General features: G+C 37.2%; 1 protein-coding gene across 11 annotated transcripts in view; it reads left to right on the forward strand.

Moving 5' to 3' along the window:
- CADPS2 (calcium dependent secretion activator 2) overlaps window positions 1–19,944 on the forward strand; it is a 479,588-nt gene that overhangs the window by 237,649 nt on the left and 221,995 nt on the right. For all 11 annotated transcript variants that reach the window (XM_088799948.1, XM_088799951.1, XM_088799947.1 and 8 more), the window contains one exon: window positions 8,200–8,311. In XM_088799948.1, coding sequence (XP_088656074.1) covers window positions 8,200–8,311 — 112 coding nt within the window. The remainder of the gene's footprint in view (window positions 1–8,199; window positions 8,312–19,944) is intronic.

The following is a 19,944-nucleotide window of genomic DNA, read 5'->3' on the forward strand; positions in this document are numbered from 1 at the left end:
GGATTGCTGGGTCATATAGTAATTCTATTAATGTTTTGAGGAACCTCCACACTGCCTTCCATAACGGCTGCACCAGTCTGCATTCCCACCAACAGTGTATGAGGGTTCCTTTTTCTCCACAGCCTCTCCAACACTTGTTACTATTTGTCTTGTTGATGATAGCCATTCTGACTGGGGTGATATCTCATTGTAGTTTTTATTTCCATTTCTCTGATGATTAGTGATGTTGAGCATTTTTTCATATGTCTATTTGCCATTTGTGTGTCCTCTTTGGAGAAATGTCTCTTCAGGTTCTCTGCCCAGTTTTCAATTGGGTTGTTTGTTTTTCTCTTGATGAGTTGCATGAGTTCCTTGTATATTTTGGATATTAACACATTGCGTACGGCGGGGTTTAAATCACTCATACCCCTCTGTTCCAGCAGGTTTTTAAAAGAAACTACTTTAAAATGCACTCTTCTCTTTAAAGCGTAAATGCTTCTATGTCATTTATTATTTTTCTATGGAATTTTTTAGGATTTATTCACCTATGATGTTAGTAATCCCTCCTGGTGTGATACTGCAGAAAGCAGCTTCCTTTGTGCAGTGGGACACGGCAAAAATTGCATATGTATCGAGTTTCACTTCTCACTTTTTTTGATGCGCACACTTTACATACCCGTGTGTGATATTTTTTCTTTCCTCTTCCCACTATGGGCTCCAGATGATGCGTGGCCAAATCTCCCGAGAGCCTGGCCGGATTGTCTTCCTTGAGGGCCCGCTGCGTAGGCACTTTCACAGCTGGTTCCCTGTCGCCACTCGTCTCACCTCCCTGTCTTGGCCTCTCACTGCTCTCTGCCCAATCTTTTGAATTTCTCATTATCCGTCCTTAACGCATGGCTCAGAAAAAAACGAAGATTCTCGTAATCCGTACGCAACGTGTTAACCCCTTATTGGAAGCACTGTTGGCAAAAATCTTCTCCCATTCAGTTGGTGGCCTCTTTATTTTGTCGATGGTTTCTTTTGCTGTGCAGAAGCTTTTAAGTTTGATATAGTCCCATTCATTTATTTTAGCTTTTACTTCCCTTGCCTTTGGAGTCAAATTCATAAAATGCTCTTTGAACCCAAGTTCCATAAGGTTAGTACCTATGTTTTCTTCCATGCACTTTATTGTGTCAGGTCTTATGCTTAAGCCTTTGGTCCATTTTGAATTAGTTTTGGTACATGGTGACAGAGGGCAGTCCAGTTTCATTCTTTTGCACATGGCTATCCAATTCTCCCAGCACCATTTATTGAGGAGCCTACCTCTTCTCCATTGTACGTTTTTTTGCTTCTTTGTCAAAAATTATTTGTCCGTATTTATGTGGGTTTATTTCTGGGTTCTCAATTCTATTCCATTGGTCTTTGTGTCTGTTTTTCTGCCGGTATCATGCTGTTTTGATTATTGTTGCCCTGTAGTACAAGCTAAAGTCAGCAATGTTCTTTTTTCTTAGGATTGCTTTGGCTATTTGGGGTTTTTTTTGTGGTTCCATACAAATCTGATGATTTTTTTGTTCTATTTCTTTAAAAAATGCCATTGGGATTTTGATGGGGATTGCATTAAATCTGTATATTGCTTTGGGTAATATGGCCATTTTAACTATGTTGATTCTTTCAATCCATGAGCACAGAATGTCTTTCCATTTCTTTGTGTTTTCTTCAATTTCTTTCAAAAATGTCTTACAGTTTTCAGCATATAGGTCTTTCACATCCTTGGTTAAGTTTATTTCTAGGTATTTTATTCTTTTTGTTGCAATTGCAAAAGAAATTGTTTCTTTTTTATTTCTTTCTCTGAGATTTCATTGTTAGTATATAGGAATGCAGTGGACTTTTGTATGTTGATTTTGTAGCCGACAACTGTACTGTATTTGTTTTTATTTTCTAATAGCTCTTTAGTGGTGTCTTTAGGATTTTCTATATAAGCATCATGTCATCTGCAAAGAGTGATAATTTAACTTCTTCATTCCCAATTTGGATGCCTTGTATTTCTTTCTCTTGCCTGATTGCTCTGGCAAGGACTTCCAACACTATGTTGAAAAGCAGAGGTGATAGGGGACAGCCCTGTCATGTTCCTGAACGTAGAGCAAAGGGCTTCAGTTTTTCACCATTAATTATGAGATTAGCTGAAGGTTTGTCATATATGGTCTTTATTATGTTAAGGTATTTTCCTTCTATACCTATTTTATTAAGGTTTTAATCATAAATGGATGTGGTATCTTGTCAAATGCTTTTTCTGCATCAATTGATATAATCATATAATATTTGTCCTTTATTTTGTTTATGTGATGTATCACAGTGATGGATTTGCGTATGTTGAACCATCCTTGTGCCCTGGGGATGAACCCCACTTGGTCGTGATGAATAATCTTTTTAATGCATTGTTGTATTCGATTTGCTAGAATTTTGTTTAGGATTTTTGCATCTGGATTCATCAGAGATATTGGTCTGTGGTCTGTAGTTTTCTTTTTTTGTGCTGTCCTTACCAGGTTTTGGTATCAGGGTAATGTTGGCCTCATAAAATGAGTTAGGGAGTACTGTCTCTTCTTCAATTTTTTGGAAGAGTTTGGGCAGGATTGGTATTAGATCCTCTTTGAAGGTTTGGTAGAATTCACTAGTGAAGCCATCTGGTCCTGGACTTTTGCTTTTGGGAAGGTTTTGGATGACTGATTCAATTTCGTTACTGGTGATTGGTGTGTTTAGATGTTCCAGTTCTTCATGGTTCAGGCTTGGAAGGCTATATGTTTCTAAGAACTTGTCCACTTCTTCTAGGTTATTGAATTTGGTGGCATATAGTCCTTCATAGTATTCTTGGATGATCCTTTGTATTTCTGTGGCATCCGTGGTAACTTCCCCTCTTTCATTTCTGATTTTGTTTATTATTGTCTTTTCTCTTTTTGTCATAGTGAGTCTAGCCAAGGGTTTGTCAATTTTATTAATCTTTTTAAAGAACCAGCTCCTTGTCACATTAATTTTTTCTATTGTCTTTTTGTTCTCTATTTCATTTTGTTCTGCTCTGATTATTATTATTTCCTTTCTTCTGCTGACCTTGAGTTTCATTTGTTCTTCTTTTTCTAGTTCTTTAAAGTGTAACGTGAGGTTATTTATCTGGGATTTTTCTTGTTTCTTTATATAGGCATGTAATGACATAAATTTCCCTCTTAAAACTGCTTTCACTGCATCCCAAAAATTTTGGTAGGATGTATTTTCATTCTTACTTTTTCTATGTATCTGTTGATCTCGCCTATTACTTCTTTAACCTGGTCGTTCTTTAAAAGTATGTTGTTTAATCTCCACATATTTGTGGGTTTTCCTGCTTTCTTTTTGCAGTTGATATTCAATTTCAAAGCCTTGTGATAAGAGAACATGCTTGGTATGATTTCAACCTTGTTAAATTTGTTGAGGCTAGTTTTATGTCCCACTATATGGTCTATCTTTGAAAATGTTCCATGTACACTAGAAAAAAATGTATAGTCTGATGTTCTAGGACGAAGTGCTCTATAAATGTCAATTATGTCCATTTTATCCAATGTGTCATTTAGGTCTGCTATTTCTTTATTTGTTTTCTTTTTGCATGATCTATTCATAGAGTTCAACGATCTATTTAGGTCCCCTACTATAATTGTGTTTTGGTCAAGTTCTCCCTTTAGTTCTGTTAGTAGTTGCTTGGTATATTTTGGTGCTCCCTGATTGGGGGCATAAATATTGATGACTGTTATGTCTTCTTGTTTTATATCCCCTTTACCATTATGAAATGTCCATCTTTGTCTCATTAACTTTTTTATCCTGAAGTCTGTTTCATCTGATATCAGTATGGCTACACCTGATTTTCTCTGGATACCATTTGCTTGGAGTGTCAATTTCCACCCTTTCACTTTGAGTCTTTGCTTGTCCTTGTAGCTGAGATGTGTCTCTTGGAGACAGCGTATAGTTGGGTTTAGTTTTTTCATCCAGTCTGCTACTCTGTGCCTTTTTATTGGTGAGTTCAGTCCATTTACATTTAGGGTGGTTATTGATATGTGAGGATTTCCTATCATTTTATCTTTGGTTTTCTGGTCAGACTGTGTCTCCATTGTTTCTTTGCCTTTTTGTTGTTGTATATTATTTCTCTGTGATGGTATTCTATGATTTTTTCCCTCTGTTTCTTCTTTTATTACATTATATATTTCAGTTCTAGATTTTATTTGAGTAGTTACCATTATGTTTATGTAAAAGAAAGTTTGATGTTTAGAGTATTCCATTTTCTTCAGCACGCTTACTTTCTCCATTCCCATATTCCAGTTCAGGCCTTTACTCTCCCCCTTTTTATGTTTTGGTTGCCACAAATTGTTCCTGTTGATAGTGGTCGAATAGCCTCCTTTAGTATTTCTTATAGTGCAGGTCGTGTATTAGAAAATTCCCTCAGCTTCTGTATGTCTGGAAAGGTCTTTATTCCTCCTTCATATCTAAAGGACATCTTTGCTGGATATATTATTCTTGGCTCATAATTTCTCTCTTTCAATAGTTTGAATATTTGATTCCACTCCCTCCTGGCTTGCAGAGTTTCTGCTGAGAAATCTGGTGATAATCTAATGGGCTTTCATTTGTAGGTTACAGTCTTCTTTTCCCTGGCTGCTTTGAAGATTCTTTTTTTGTGGTTAATTTTTGACAGCTTCAATACAGTGTGCCTTGGAGAAGGCCTGTTGGGGTTGAGGTAATTAGGTGTTCTATTTCCTTCTTGGATTCGAGGATCCAGCTCTTTCCATGAGTTTGGGAAGTTCTCATCGACTATTTGTTTGAATATACTCTCTGTTCCCTTCTCTCTTTCTTCTCCTTCTGGTATGCCCATTATTCTTATATTGCTCTTTCTGATGAAGTCAGAAAGTTCTTGTAGAGTTCTTTCGTTTCTTTTAAGTCTCAAGTCTCTTTCTTCTTCCATCTATGTCATTTCCAGATTTCTATCTTCAATGTCACTGATTCTTTCCTCCATCTGGTCAACTCTACTACTTAAGCTGGCTGTTTCGTTCTTCGTTTTTTTTAATTGAGTTCTTAATCTCCAAAACTTCTGTTTGGTTCTGTTTTAAAATTTGAATCTCTTTGGTAAAATACTCATTTTGTTCTTTGATTGTGTTTCTGATTTCATTAAACTGCCTGTCTGTATTGTCTTGCATCTCGTTGAGTTTTTTCAGAACTGCAATCTTGAATTCTCTGTCATTTAAGTCACATATTTCCACGTCTTAAGTTCATTTTCTGGAGACTTTTCATTTTCTTCCTGAGCTGTTTTGTTACCTTTGGTTATTCATGGCAATTAATGATTTATTAGTTCTCTTGCTAGACATCTACAGGAGTAGGTTCTCCAACAGGTTGATAGAAAGAGGTTTGTCTTTTGTTTTGCAGTAGGTGTTGGTAGAATGTTTTATTTTCTCTCCGACTGCAGCCTTCTATTCTCTCTCACACTGTAGTGTTATATTTTCTCTTCAATATTCCGGCTTCTCACACCATAGGGGGATTTCCTGGAAGGTGGGCTTCTCCTGTGTGAAAAGGTCTCCTGGGTCATACAGCACCGCCTCTGTGTGGATGCAGAGAGCTTCTGAAGTTCCAAAGCTATTCCTGAATCATATTCGGAGCCCGTGTGTTTCAGCAGCTCTGTTTACTCCTGCAGGGATCTGCGCAGATAGGTGAGGACAGGGATGGGGTGGGTTGTGAGAGGTGGCCCAGAGCAAAGGCGGCGACCACCACCACATCCGGTCCTGCTTCCACAGGTCCCTCCCCTTTGCCAGAACTAGTTGGGCTGCAAATCTGTGTCTGTGGACCACAGTTCTCAGAACAGCAAATACTGTTCTTTTGATCTGACACTGCTACTGTTCCACTTCTAGCACCAGGCAGGTGGGGGCGGGGTGAGCTCTGGGAGGGGAGGGAGGGGGCGGCTAGTCTCAGTGCCTAAGGCTTCCGTTCTCTGCTCAGCAGTGAGGGCTTAAACCACTGTTTTCAGCCTTCTTCCCTCAGTCTTTTCTCCGAGGTCTCTGCTGTGAGCGTTGGGTTCAGCCATGTTATATGCTGCTCCCTCAGCCCTGTGGGCCATAAGCGGAGCCCTAGCAGTCCGGGTTCTTCCCTCTCCCACAGCTGCAGTAGTTCCGGGAAGCAGCGAGCTCGGAGCACTGAGCTAGGTCTGCGTCCTGCGCCTGCGCGGCTCCCTCTCCGCACTTCTCCCTTCCCTCCTGCCCCACTTGCGCAATTTGCCCACCTTTAGGTGATTTCAGTAGTGAGACTCTTAGTCTTGCCTGTCTGCTGCACAGGTATACACATGACTTGTATTCATCTTTTTGTTATCGGTATATCTTATTACAAGATTATAATACAGTTTTTCCCTTGCTTAAAAGGTCTATACATTTTCTTGGCACCGTGTGTGTGTGTGTGTGTGTGTGTGTGTGTGTGTGTGTGTATGTATAGCTTTCAAGGGCTGCAACCATGTCTGTGAAGCCGCCCAAGGTGCTGGAGCTGTCATAGCCCTTCCTGTTCCACTTCCGGTTGCAATCAATAAAGGCTGTTCCTACCGTAAAAAAAAAAAAAATATATATATATATATATATATATATATATATATATATATATATGTATTATATATATACTCTCTCTATGTATATATATATAGAGAGAATATATATAATTGAATACACACACACACACACACACACTCATATGGAAAGAGAGAGAGAGGTTGTAGATACATAGATACAGATATATGAAAATGTCTTAATGAGTTAGTTTTCCAAATAAAAGATATGTTATGGGACTCTACTCTAGAGTTGCCATCCAGATTGCCTGACTGTATTCAAGGCTTAAGATTCTACACACTAAACTGAGAATTTTTCTCCACTCCCTTATTTGGGTTTATTTTGCCACCCATTTTTATTTTTATTCCCATTTTAGCTCTGATTTATCTCAGATCATTTTAATTGTATGAAATAACAAAAATTTTTTTGCTAACTCCTTTCAAAACTCTAAAGTAGAAATTACGCTGCTTTCCATCCTAATTAAATCTCTCTTCCCTCTGGCATATGACTTTAATTTCAAAAGATCAAATTGTATCTGGATGCTAGTTTCTTTAGTCATTGAAATGGCCTCTGCTTTACTGTATACATATTGTGATATAACTGCTGTGGTAGGAGAGGAGGACATCAAATTATTTGTTCAATTTTTATTACACTTGCTTTGCTTCAGTTTTCTGTATTTCCCAAGCTTTCTGAATAAGATTTAGAAAAGTGTAGATAGTGCCATGAAGATGGTAAATTATTTTTTTAAAAGCAATGTTAGAAATAGGTATTTGTATTTGGTGATATATTTTAACAGAAATCTTTACTTTGTTAAATCGCACTTTTTCTCATATATATTTTTCTCAGTGGTATTTACTGAATCTCGTGCCTGTGATCTCTCAGAGTTAGGAGAAATATTGATAAGATTTTTTAATATCAGGTGTGTGCCAGTTAAGTTTGTAGATATACTAGAAGGAAGCTGTATGATAAAAGGAGATGCTATTAATTAAAAGATAAGCCAAGAAAACATGTTGTTTTATGATGATGATTTGAGAAGCCAGATGTTGGCAGACTTATCCCATTCCTAGGAGAGTGTATTGGGAAACAAACAGAAAAACACTCAATTTTATGATGCTATTTCTTTCCCTTTGACTGCAGCTTTAAAAAGTCATGCAAAGTAATAGGCTTGAGATAATTCACTTTTCAAAATATAAGTAAAATATCTCGTAAAGACTTTTCAAGAAGAGATGGGGTAAAATCCTCAGCATGCAAAAATAACTTTCTGAGAAACTACTTCTTAAATAACTAAACCCTTAACAGTTTTCCGCAGCCATCCATAAGAAATGATGTTATAATTTTTATTTGAATTAGTAAAATAGTCTTTAATAGCTACATCTGTAATGCTTTACGTAAAGTTAACCTAAATTCTTACTGCACACTAGTTTTGTACTATACCCTGCTAATTTTTGGAACAGCTGAATAATTATTACAAGCTGTAAAGTTTATTGTTCTTTTCCTTCTTGATTGAGCCATCTGTCAGAAACAAAAGCAAAGATAAAAATCTCATTGAGCCACCAAAGATTCTGTATTTCTTAATGTCACTTCTAAGGAGACACATTTATCGGGAAAAAAATCAATGCCGCATTTCCAAGAAAATTTTTTTACTTCATTGCAGATGGGGAACTCAAGGAGATTTCACCACTACCCACCCTCGGCCTGTGGTCAAAGTAAAACTCTTCACAGAAAGTACCGGAGTCCTGGCTCTTGAAGACAAAGAACTGGGAAGGGTGAGTTCTGGTCAGCTCTCTTTCTGAGGCTGCACAATTGTAACTTCTTTTGATTCGAGTTAAACTGAACCAGTATGCAGTGTGTGAACTTTCTGTTCACAAATTACACAAAATAATTTATTTGTAATTTCCCATGAACGAAGCATACATCTCTAATTTATTAAACATAATTTTCAATAACGGAGAAAGTATCGTGACAGGCTTTGGGAGGGTAAGGGATGCATATAAGATCATAGCCAGTGACTCAATCATTCTTGTCACATGTGTACTCTGCTGAGTATGAATGGTACAGGCCAATTTGTCCTTCTTGGTGAAGGGTAATTCTCATTAAAACATCTCTCTCCACAGGTTAAAAGCATTATCATTATATTTGAAACCATCTGTTCTTTGTGTTTATAATAATTTGACTAATTATAGATATCTCTTAAGTGTATTTATCTCTCTTAAGTCTCCCATTTTCCTCATAAGAGGAGTCTTCCTCACCCATCTTTTAATACTAAATTTTTTTTATAGTCACCACCTCAAAGCTAGAATATATTTATCCTCTCATTCCAGTATGTCTTCACTATGCTCAGCTTCTATTAGCAGTAAAAGCATTAAAATTATGGTAGATTTGTGATCTTAACACCTCTCTGTATAAAACATATATCTGCACTCTTGCTTATGAAGTAGGTGTGTTCCAGTTAGTAGGGTATAAAGCCTTCTGCAGTGTGGGTCTATCTTACCCAGTGCTGAACACTGCACTTATAGATATTTTCCACGGAATAAAGCCTTTGGAAATCTTACTTGACAATTTCAGGTGATGATGGGCAGCTTGTGTGATGCTAGATGTTGAAGGATACTGGGATCATTCTGTCTACTGGAATGTTCTTTTTTCCCCCAAAGTTGGGATGTCAATTCATTTCAAGTCCTCCTCCTCTTCTATATCCTTTACACTGTTGGGATTTTTTTCTTTGCTGGTGATTTTATGAATCTATCCCCACACTCCAGAGATGGTGAGTCTGCACTCACATCCCAGACTTCCTCTTCTGTTTCCTTTTTGCATGTACCTGTTAATGCCTAAGAGAGCTGAACCATACCGTGCATTCATTCATGTACGTATGTATTTGCACATGTATTCATTCAACAAAGGGATACAGGGAGCATAACCCAACAGAAGAGTCCTGGAAATTACACATGGTTGGATGGATTTATGAATGGCATTTTTCATTTGAACTATTATTACATTAATTTTTCCCTATTCCCTCCTGTAGCTGTTTTTCACTGTCTAATAGCAGCCAGTTTAAGACTAATGCTATGATATAATTCTTGAGATACTTTTAATTCATTTCTCAGCTGGCCAAATATGTATTTAAGCAATTTTAAATTGGGTACATAAGTAGCATATTTTCCAGTCATATTTCTGAGAAAGGTTTATGCTCCCTTGCTCCCTTCACACAAGAAAGACAACTTTTCTATGTACACAAGTTTCTCAACCTCAGCACCACTGATATTTCGACCAGGACAATTCTTTGTTGTTGGGTGCTCTCCTGTGCGTTTTATGGTATTTAGCAGCATCTCTGACCTCCAGTCAGTAACTCCAGTTGTTCCCCTTCACCTTAAATCAAGACAATCAAAAATGTCTCCAGACATTGCCAAATGCATCCTGAAAGGTGTGCAAAAACCACCCTTGCTTGAGAACTATTGATCTAAACGAATGACCTTCGTAAGTCCCATGGGTACGTAAATATCATTTGTACAAGTATATAAATGACGTCCAGTTCTTTTATTTTTCTTCCTTGGAGCTTCAGATTTATATATCCAACCTGCAGACTTGTTATCTCTAATTGTATATTAACAGATATCTCAAACTAAATATTTTTGAGGAGAACTAAAGATTGGCATCCCCGTGAAGTCTTCCATAGTTGTCAAGCCACTGACCACGCCATTCCCTTTAATTCTCTTGCTTTCACTCTAATACCCAATCTGTTTGCAAGTTCTGTCAGCTTTGCACTAAATTTATCCTGAATCCATCAACATCTTATCTTCTCCTCTCCCCTAATTCAGGACACCATGATTTCTCACATACACTACTGTGATAGGCTGCTCACTACTTTCCCATTTATCATCTTGTCCCCTCTGATCCAGCTTTCACACCTCAGCCACTATGATCTATTTGAAATTCAAAACAAATCACATCATTCTGTCCTTAAAATCATCCAATGTTTTCTCATTCATTAGAAATCAAAACCAGGCTCCTTGTCAAGGTGTAGCATGTCAAAGAATGGTTCTCAAGGTGAAACAGCACCTGGAGTATCAGGAGACCCTCAGACCCCGCTGCAGAGCTGCTGGGTCAGAAACTCTGGGGCCAGGGGTTGGCGGCCTGTTTTAACAAGGCCTCCTGGTAACTTAGCCACAACCAACAGTGAGGAGCCCTGCTCTGCGTGAACAGATCCCTCTCCAAATTCATCTCCTGTTGCCTGTGGTAACCACCTCACTATCATTCTTCTCTCACACTTGGTTTTATTTCTGTTCCTCAAACATGTACTCATTCTGCTTTAAACTTTAGGTCTTTAGATGTGTTATTGTCTGAACACGTGTGCACGTGCACAATTAGAAGAAATTGGTGATTATCTCTGGGTGGTAATGTCTCCTATGTGTTTGTTTACATTTATACTTAGAAACAGTAACAACCGTTTTTGTTGTTGTTGTTTTTAATTTGAAGGAAAAGACCTTCCATGGTCTGAAATCTGCAGTCAAAAGTTTTTAAAGTGAACTTTTAAAATTCAAATTTGGGGTAGCATATGCATTTGAAAGATGAGTAACAGAGCCTATAAAATTGTTTAATGCCACACAGACATACCACTGCACACCTACTAAAGTTTCTAAAATACAAGAAAACTAACAATAACAAATGCTGACAGGGATGCAAAGCCACAGACACTTACTCTGTCCTGGTAGAAATGCGAAATGATACAACCGTTTGGAATGTAACTTGCCAGTTTCTTATAAATTTAAATGTACACTTACCATATGACTCAGCATGCCCTCCTAGCTACTCACCCAAGGTTTTATAATGTGTCTGCCCTGCACATGAATGTTTATAACACCTTTACTCATAATTGCAAAAAGCTGGAAGCAATAAGATGTCTTTCAACAGAGAAATCGATAAACCAATTGTGGACTACATGCAATGGGATTCTATTCAGTAATAAGAAGATACAAGCTATTCATTCACCCAGCAACATAGATGAGACTTAAATGCAAGCAAAGGAAGTAAAACCCCAAAAGACTACATATTGTATGATGAATTATAGAAACGGCAAAACCATAGGGACAGAAAACAGATGGTCGTTTGCCAAGCATGGACCGAGGGAGAAGTGGTTGGCTACAGAGGGATGTACAGGGAACTTGTAAGGTGAAGGAATGTTGTCTCTGGTACTGGGTGTTGGATGCATGAATATATATATTCGCTGACACCCATCACAAAGAATGTGCTTTAATGTATGCACACACACACACACACACCAATATCAACCCACCAACCAGGGGTGTCAAGGGCATCCCAGTAGGGAATGCAGACTGTGACTAATGAACTTAATTGTATTACAAAGATATGACACACCTGCACTGAAAGGGGTGATGAAAAGAGAAGCACACCTAAGCAAGCAAAGAGGAAAACAGTAACCTGCAAGCCCTGCCTTCACCAAGTGATGAAGATGAACACGGCCCATGATGCCCCATAGCTGTCTTGTTAGGGACAGTGAGGCTATGAGAAGGGCACACTTCACGTCTGTGATATTCTTTCCAAAACCCCCACATAAACCCCATCTACTTATGAGGAAAACATCAGACAAAACCAGACTGAGGAACATTGTACAGAATAGTTGGCCAGTATTTGTCAAAGCTGTCAAGGTCATGAAAAACAAGACTGAAAAACTGTCATGGATCAGAGGAGACTAAGGAGACGTGACAGCTACATGCAGTGTAGTGTCCTGGATTTAATCTTGGAATAGAAAGAGGATGTTAATGGAAAAACTGGTGGAATCCAAATGGAGTCTGGGGTTTAGTTAACAGCAAGGTACCAATGTTGAGGTAGACAGGAACTTTCAGTAATATTTTTGCAAATTTTCTGTAGAACTTAAATTATTCCATAATGCAAAGCTTGGTTTTAAAAAGATGTTTAGTAAAGAAGGCTATTAAATATTTTTGCAAAATGCTTCATCATATATTTTCTAAAAGAAACATTTTTTTTAACATCAATTCCATTATCACACTTAGGAAACTTAATATTGATTAAGTAATATGTGATAGACAGTCAACGTTCAGAGTTGCCTAATTATCCCACCGTGTCTATGAAAACTGGAGTTGCCTCTCATCCAGAATACAATCCAGGACCGTGTATTGCATTTGATTGTCATGACTCTAATATCCTTTATTTTACAATGCCTGCCTCTTTCTTTTTGTTGTTGTTTTTTTTTTTTTTTTGGCTGTTGTGTTAATAACATAATGACATTTGGGGAAAGTTTGTAGAATGTTTTTCATTCTCTGTCTTATTGTTTTTTTTCATGATTGGATTCAGGTTAACATTTTTGGGGAAGAGCATTTCCTAGTATGTGTTTTGTGCTTCCCATTGCATCATGTCGAGAGTCATATAGTGGCATTTTTTCCCCCTAATATTGGTGCTGTTAACTAAGTACAATCCCATTATTCTTTGCTTTTTGGCACTTGAGATGCTAACAGACTCAGCTTGTGTTCTCCCTGTCCCAGGCCTATAATGAGCCCTGGGTCCTTTTAGTGATACTGGAATTTACAAACCACTTTCTATGTATTATCACTTCTGGTTAAGAAACATATAGTCAAAAAAACCATCATGAGGCTCCCCACAGAATCACTATATTATCTCATTTTCTGTTTTATAGTACATACAAAATCATTTTAGAAATCCCATACCAGTACCACAACTATCAACAAACTTACAAAGTAAAGATCAGTATTTCTTTGCAGTTTTTTTGTGTGTTTTTTTTTTGTCCTTAGAATACATCATAGTAAGGATATATGTCTGTTACTGTGATCAAAAGTAGCTCAATGAAATAGAAGATAAAACTTCTTAATATTCTAAATGGTAAATTACTGAAGAAACTACAGTACAGGTTCAGTCATTACAGAGATTTTCGACAACAAATCTATCAGACAATAGTTTTCACCAGAGCAGCTTACCAACAGGCTTATTTGATAGTTTTGCCATACTAAGTAAGCTTCCTTCCAGGGCCTTGTCATCAAGTGTGATCTGGAGGCATTTATTCTCTGGATCTCAGACCCTTTATCTGTAAGTTGAGCAAGATGAAATAAAAACTCTCTGTTGTCATTTCTTGTTCTAATACTCTATCACTGTATTGGTTTCCTGGTTATCATTACCACTTACTATTCAAACATAATCCCATTCACTCCTCTTTAAGGATCATTGAGCCATCCCATGTTTAGATACGGAAAATGAGAACCGGAGAGCTTATGACCCGTTTTGCAGTGCAAAAGGCAGGATTTGAACTCGGGTTTTCTGACCCCAGAGTCTGTGCCCTAAAGTAATCATTAAATACTACACCTGATAAAACGAGAAAATCCGACAATGTGTGACCATCGTGGTATGAGTGTGGGCCAAGTTAATTTCACGACTTAGCGCAAGAACCAAATATTCCTTAAGGTAAAGTCGCTTTCCGCGCAGCCATTGAACATATTTTATGTAACTTTATACAGTGGCATGAATCTCACTGGGGGCTCCCCGGCTGCCTGTGTGCTTTTATTGCTCTAGGTGCTTCTCCACTCTGTGCACGGAAGAGCCACCTCTGGGAGTGTGTGAGCAGATGCAAGTTCCGGGTCCACACTTTCTTAGTTGGTTTGGGGTGAGCCCAGGAAGGAGTATTTTAAGCACTGCTCAGGAGATACTAACATGCATCTAGGTTTGAGAATGGCTGTACGCTGATACAAATACGCAGCAGGTTTTAGAACTAGTAATTCATAAGGGTAAGAAAAAAGTGCATCCTAGCAGATAGTTTTGTGAAATGATAGCTCAAATTTAGATAGGCATCGACAGTGGAAGGTTGTGTTCTCTGGCAAGTGCCTGACATGCAGATTTTGTTTGTAGATGGCAGATGCCAATACTTATTTATGGAAATGGGGGTGGCAGATGGAGATTTCTCATCTGAATTGGTGGCCAACCCTCCACCAGGTGCTAAGGGAATACCTGGAGGCAGAAGAGGGTATTATTTCTATTATGGGTATGTCCTAGCAGCTAAATAGTTGACCAGTCAAGCACCCGGAAGTCTACAGTTCATTATAATCAAGATGATTTTGTCCCAAAAAACTCTAAAAGCAAGGCTTACCTAACATAACCGTAGAAAGATCTAAATTATGATGATCCCACAGGACATTTTTCTGAGGACAATATAATTTTCATTGAGTCTTTCAGAATGAGTTATTGTACTCCTGCGTAGCTATTTAACTTGCCCAATGGTATTCTTGGGTACAAGATGAATTTTTGAAGTCTCTACCCAAATACATTTTTAGTTTTAGAAGTGTATCTATGCAGATATTCTTTCTGACAGTTGTTAGAAAAATGACCTATTGTCTGTTCCTACACTCTGCGTTCCTGGCATGGGTACCAGCTCGTTACACACAGGAGAGGATGCTGGCTTGTCTTCCTCCCAAGGATGGAGAAGCATGCACATCAGAGAATTTGTTTTCTTTTACAGAGCAGTGGGGCCAGAACAACTTCCTTTGTCTAATTTTATTAAATAATATGTCAAGATAGCAAAAGGCTAAAAGTTTGCTCACCCTTTTGAGAGTAGTAATATTCTTGAAATTAAGGTTTTCATTTCACATGGTTCTTGCATCTTTTTATCTTTCTGTTGGAATATCTGTACTTCCGTTCAACATTTCTTAATATGGAGGTGTTTGTACCTAATGATTCCCAGTGACAGTCATTATGCTTGTTTTACAAATGTATATACTATATGGAAACAGCAGGTGTGACTTTCAGGTACATTTTAAATGTTAAGATAAATGAGCCTTGCTGAATTGATTATTCCATTAAAATGAACTATTATCTTTCAAGCAGCTTGTTCCATCTTAATGTAGCAAGTAAAAATTAGCCCATATATTTGCCTTTCTCATCAAGTTGTTTCTTCTGTGTGCTTTATGAAGCATCAAAGGAGCTCCATCTGAGGAGTTACCAGAATATACATGATTTTTGTTTGTTTCTGAAATTTGACAGGAGAGAAGCAATATAGTGGTGTGCTTAAACACCTGTCTTCTTGGGAGGGAACTACGGTCTTAGAAACTCTAATTCCCTGGTCAGTCTAATTCTCTTGCCCCTCTTGTGTTTCTGGAGTGTATTCTTTTTGTGTTTTTCTGGTTAATTTGAATTTTATGTAATTTTGTCATTCTCATTTATAATAACATTTTTAGGAGCCGCGTTAGTTATTGTAGCCAAATTCAGCATATTTAACTGGGTACCCCATACATCCATACATATAAATGTTTAGGACCCACACAGTTCAAAACATGTACCTAATTGCCTGTATATAGGCAGTCATCATAGGACTTCTAATTTCAACATACAAAGTAATAGATCAAGATTAGACTACAGATATTTTATTAAATAATTAATCGTCCTAATTTTTCACAAATGACACGGTTAAATTCATAAAAGTCACTTAGACCTTTCTTTCATTCAGACAGATAAAATTTATATTTGAGGACTTAAAAAAAAAAGTTTCCAGCATTATATGAATTTGATTCATCTACATATGAATCCAAAAAGCATTAGGGAAGCTGCTAGTGAAATCATAATCGTAGGTATTTTTTTTTCAATTTGAAAGCAAAATGTAATGTTCTATTTTATTGAAATAGCACTAGATGCCTGCTACTTTAGCCCGTAAATTAATATCATTTGCTGCAAAATAGAATGGAAAGTCATTTACATTTCATATATGTGTCTCATTCAACTCACCATACAGAGTGCACTTTTATTTTTGTAGTTCTAGCAAGTACTATAGCTTTTCTGAAAGTAAAAGCCCCAGAAAAGTTCTCCTTCCTCCTTTAAATCCTTTCATATAGCCATTCTTCACATGATTTTGTTGTCCTATCTCAGAAGCCATGCTGGTGACAGGAAGTGGGCCCATGGACAGATGCAGGGCCACAGATAAGTCGCACAGGGTACACATTCTTTCTGAATGTTTTTTTCTTGCAGCAATTAATTATATGTGGCTCGTTAATAACACGTTATGAAGTAGTAGAGGAGACTGTCATGCTGAGTCTGACTTTGAAGGAAAGGAAACTGATAACATGTGTCAGTTGGTCCTCAGTGAGTTTACCTCAGACCTTCTCTGAGGAGATAGCTGGCATCCTCAATGGGGAGGGAGAGGGAAGTCTTTTCTTACTTTCTCGTCACTAAAAGAGGGTGAGCCAATTATAAATAGGCACCCTTCATGGGGTGTCCGTATGTGGGTGATTATGGTAGAAGTTGACATTTCATTTTCCTCAGAATGTTAGAGGCCTGTCTCTGTCCCCGACAGAACAAATGTTAGACACAGACACTGTACTAATAATCCCTTGTTTCTAATAGGTGTGGAGTGCTATTTCATTATGGTTTTAATTTGCACTTCTCTAGCAACTAGTACTAATCATTTTGGACATAAGCATTTTTTATGCTGATTTGTCATCTGTACATCTTCTTTGATGAAGAATCTGTTCAAATATTTTCCCCAATTTTTAATTGCGTTACTTGTTTTCTTATTCTTGAGCTTGGAAAGATCATGATATATTGCTTACATATCTTTCGTTAGATATATGATGTGTGTAAATATTTTGCTCCCCGTCGTCAGCTTGTTTTTGCATTTTGTTAACAGTGTGTTTCAAAGAGCTTGTTGAGTATCACAAACTGAAAGCCTTGAAACCTGCTTCCAGAAGACATTGATTCTTGTTTTGGCTCAGCCGTAATAGCCATGAGTGTATGAAGAAATCACTTAGTTGCATATTTTTCTGAATTCAGTTCTTTGGAGCATGTGAAGTGTATCACCACTGTTTCTCAGCTTTATACTCTCCTGTCTTCCTTCATTTAGATGACTTCTAAAGATCTAAGATTTAGATGACTTCTGACTGGTTTGCATACATAACAAATTCAGGAGATTTTCAGGAATCTTATCATTTTGGAAAATTGTTGTGTTATGATTACTGCACCTCGCATAGATTTCTTATTCAAATGAAGAATAAGAATTCACCTTCACTCTTCAGGGTGATAGTTGCTTTTTCAATATAAATAACACTTATCTGTAAATCAGTCACCCCAAAACATTTTGCACTAATTGCATATTTCATGCTTTTCAGTTTAGGGGTGCAGCTGATGTAATCCGAGTTCAAACGTTATGTGTAACTCCCTCCTTACCATCCTACGATCATATGTTATGGATTGACAAAAATAAAATTGACTTAGCTCTAAGAATTCTTATACTTAATAACCAAAGAGTGAAAACAATGCTAAATTAGTTATAATATTATAATGTTAGTGAAACAACTAAGGAAACAATGTGTTGGATTAGGGAGGGGGATGTAAAATTGAAAGTGTCTATTGTTACCTGGAAGTAATTTTCCTTAGGTATTCATTTCACTTCAGTGTCAAGTTATTTACATAACAAGAGTAATGCCTACTTTTTAGGGTGATGTGAGAATTGATTTAAATTTCACAAGCACTCTGAGACACTAAGTTGAAAGGTTCTTCCTAAATTCAGGCATTATTATAACCAGACTAGTAAAAAGAAACACGATAAAGCTACTCATGCAGTGTCCTCTAATAGAAACTGTGTTGGTTAAGGAAACATAAAGGTTACTGCTATTTATAATTTATGGCTTAGGGAAATCAATCAAGAATAATAATGATGCTTTCCTGTCTAGATAAGTCTTAAAGAACAGATATAGCTGTGACGGAATATATTGCTTCATCCAAGGAGAAGTATGAAGTCAATACCTTACAAGCAATAAAATTGATATATGAAGATGATTAAAGGCCAGTATCTTTAATTGAGCCATGAAAAATATAGTGACAAACTTGACTGTGTCTTTCAAAATCTTCAAGGAAAGACTTTGACATAGAAGAAATAATCCTTGATCATTTGGATATGTGGAACTTGGAATTTGTTAGAAACATGTGCATGGCGGTCTTCATTCTAGTAACCAAAATCATTGGCCTCGTTCTTCATCCTAATTTCTAAAACCTTTTTGTTTAATGCTAAGGAAAATAAAAACTTTGTTTAACTAAGTCAATTAACGCAAAGTGAGAAAAATATTGTCAAAAGATTTCATACACGCAGAATGCTTCAGGAATGTTAGAGAAATAGTCCCACACACAAACGCACACAAATCTCTCATTAAAATAATCAGACAAAACTAATAACAGAAATCTATACGTAAAGATATCTTTGAATCACACGCTTAGGGGAAGAAATTTAAAAGGCAAATTGTGTTCTTTTATTATCAGATCTCAGCTTTTAGTGTTCTATCATGATGAAATCTCACCTTTTATTGTCCGTGTATTAGTTTCCTATTGCCACTTTAACAAATTACTAAAAACTCAATGGCTTAAAACAGCAAATTTATTATCTTACAGTTGTAGAAGTCAGAAGTCCAAGATGAACTTCAGGGGGCTAAAATCAAGAAGTTGGCAGGGTTGTGTTCCTTTCTGGAAGATCTAGGAGAGAACGAATTTTTCTTTTTTTTTTTCACCTCTCCAAGCTTCTAGAGGCTGCCGGTGTTCCTTGGCTCATGGTCCCTTCTATTTCCCAAGGTCACTGTGGCTGGTTCAGTATTTCTCACATATCATTCCAACACTCACTCTTCTGTCTTCCTTTTCCATATCTAAGAAATCGTGTGATGGTGCCGGGCCCACCTGGACAATCTAGGATAATCTCCATATTGTAGTCAGCGAATTAGCGACCTTAATGCCATCTGCTACCTCAGTTTCCCTCTGCCATGTAAAGCAATGTATTCACAGGTTCTTTAATTTAGGACATACTGGTAGGCATGTTTGGGAGATTATTCTGCCTGTCACAGTCCAGAAATGGAAAGATGAGAGTTTCATAAATTTTTAGAGACTAGCAAATAAATGGCATATGATTTCTAGCATTTCTACTGTCATTTTCTGTTCTCACATTTTGGCAGTACTTTAGTTGGCACAGCTTTTTCTCTTTTTAACTCAAGGAAGTAGCAGTTTAATGTTTGCATTTTTATTTCTAATTTTTCTGAGCATCCATCCATCCCTTCAGTCAACCAACTAATCAAGGAACCAACAAATACTTGCTAAGTGTCTACTGTAAGATATAAAGGAAACCATGATGAAAAATGGCTTAATGAAAGGTACTGGCTTAAATTACCCTATCAGCTACAAATGAATCACTCTATTTACCATAGAATAGCTTCTGCCCTCCAGGAACATACTCTGCTAAATGTATTCCAAGAGCCCCTCATATGATGGTTCATTGTCGAGATGTCAGAAATGAATTGGGAAATATTTTACACACCTTGGTTTTTCCATGTCCTCTCCTCAACCCCCATGATGCAAATCAAGATTTTAATCTCTAATAAAACTCTATTTAATCTCTAAT

Source organism: Rhinolophus sinicus, chromosome 8, assembly GCF_057876585.1.
Source record: "Rhinolophus sinicus isolate RSI-liver-muscle chromosome 8, RSI-T2T, whole genome shotgun sequence".
NCBI lineage: Eukaryota > Metazoa > Chordata > Mammalia > Chiroptera > Rhinolophidae > Rhinolophus > Rhinolophus sinicus.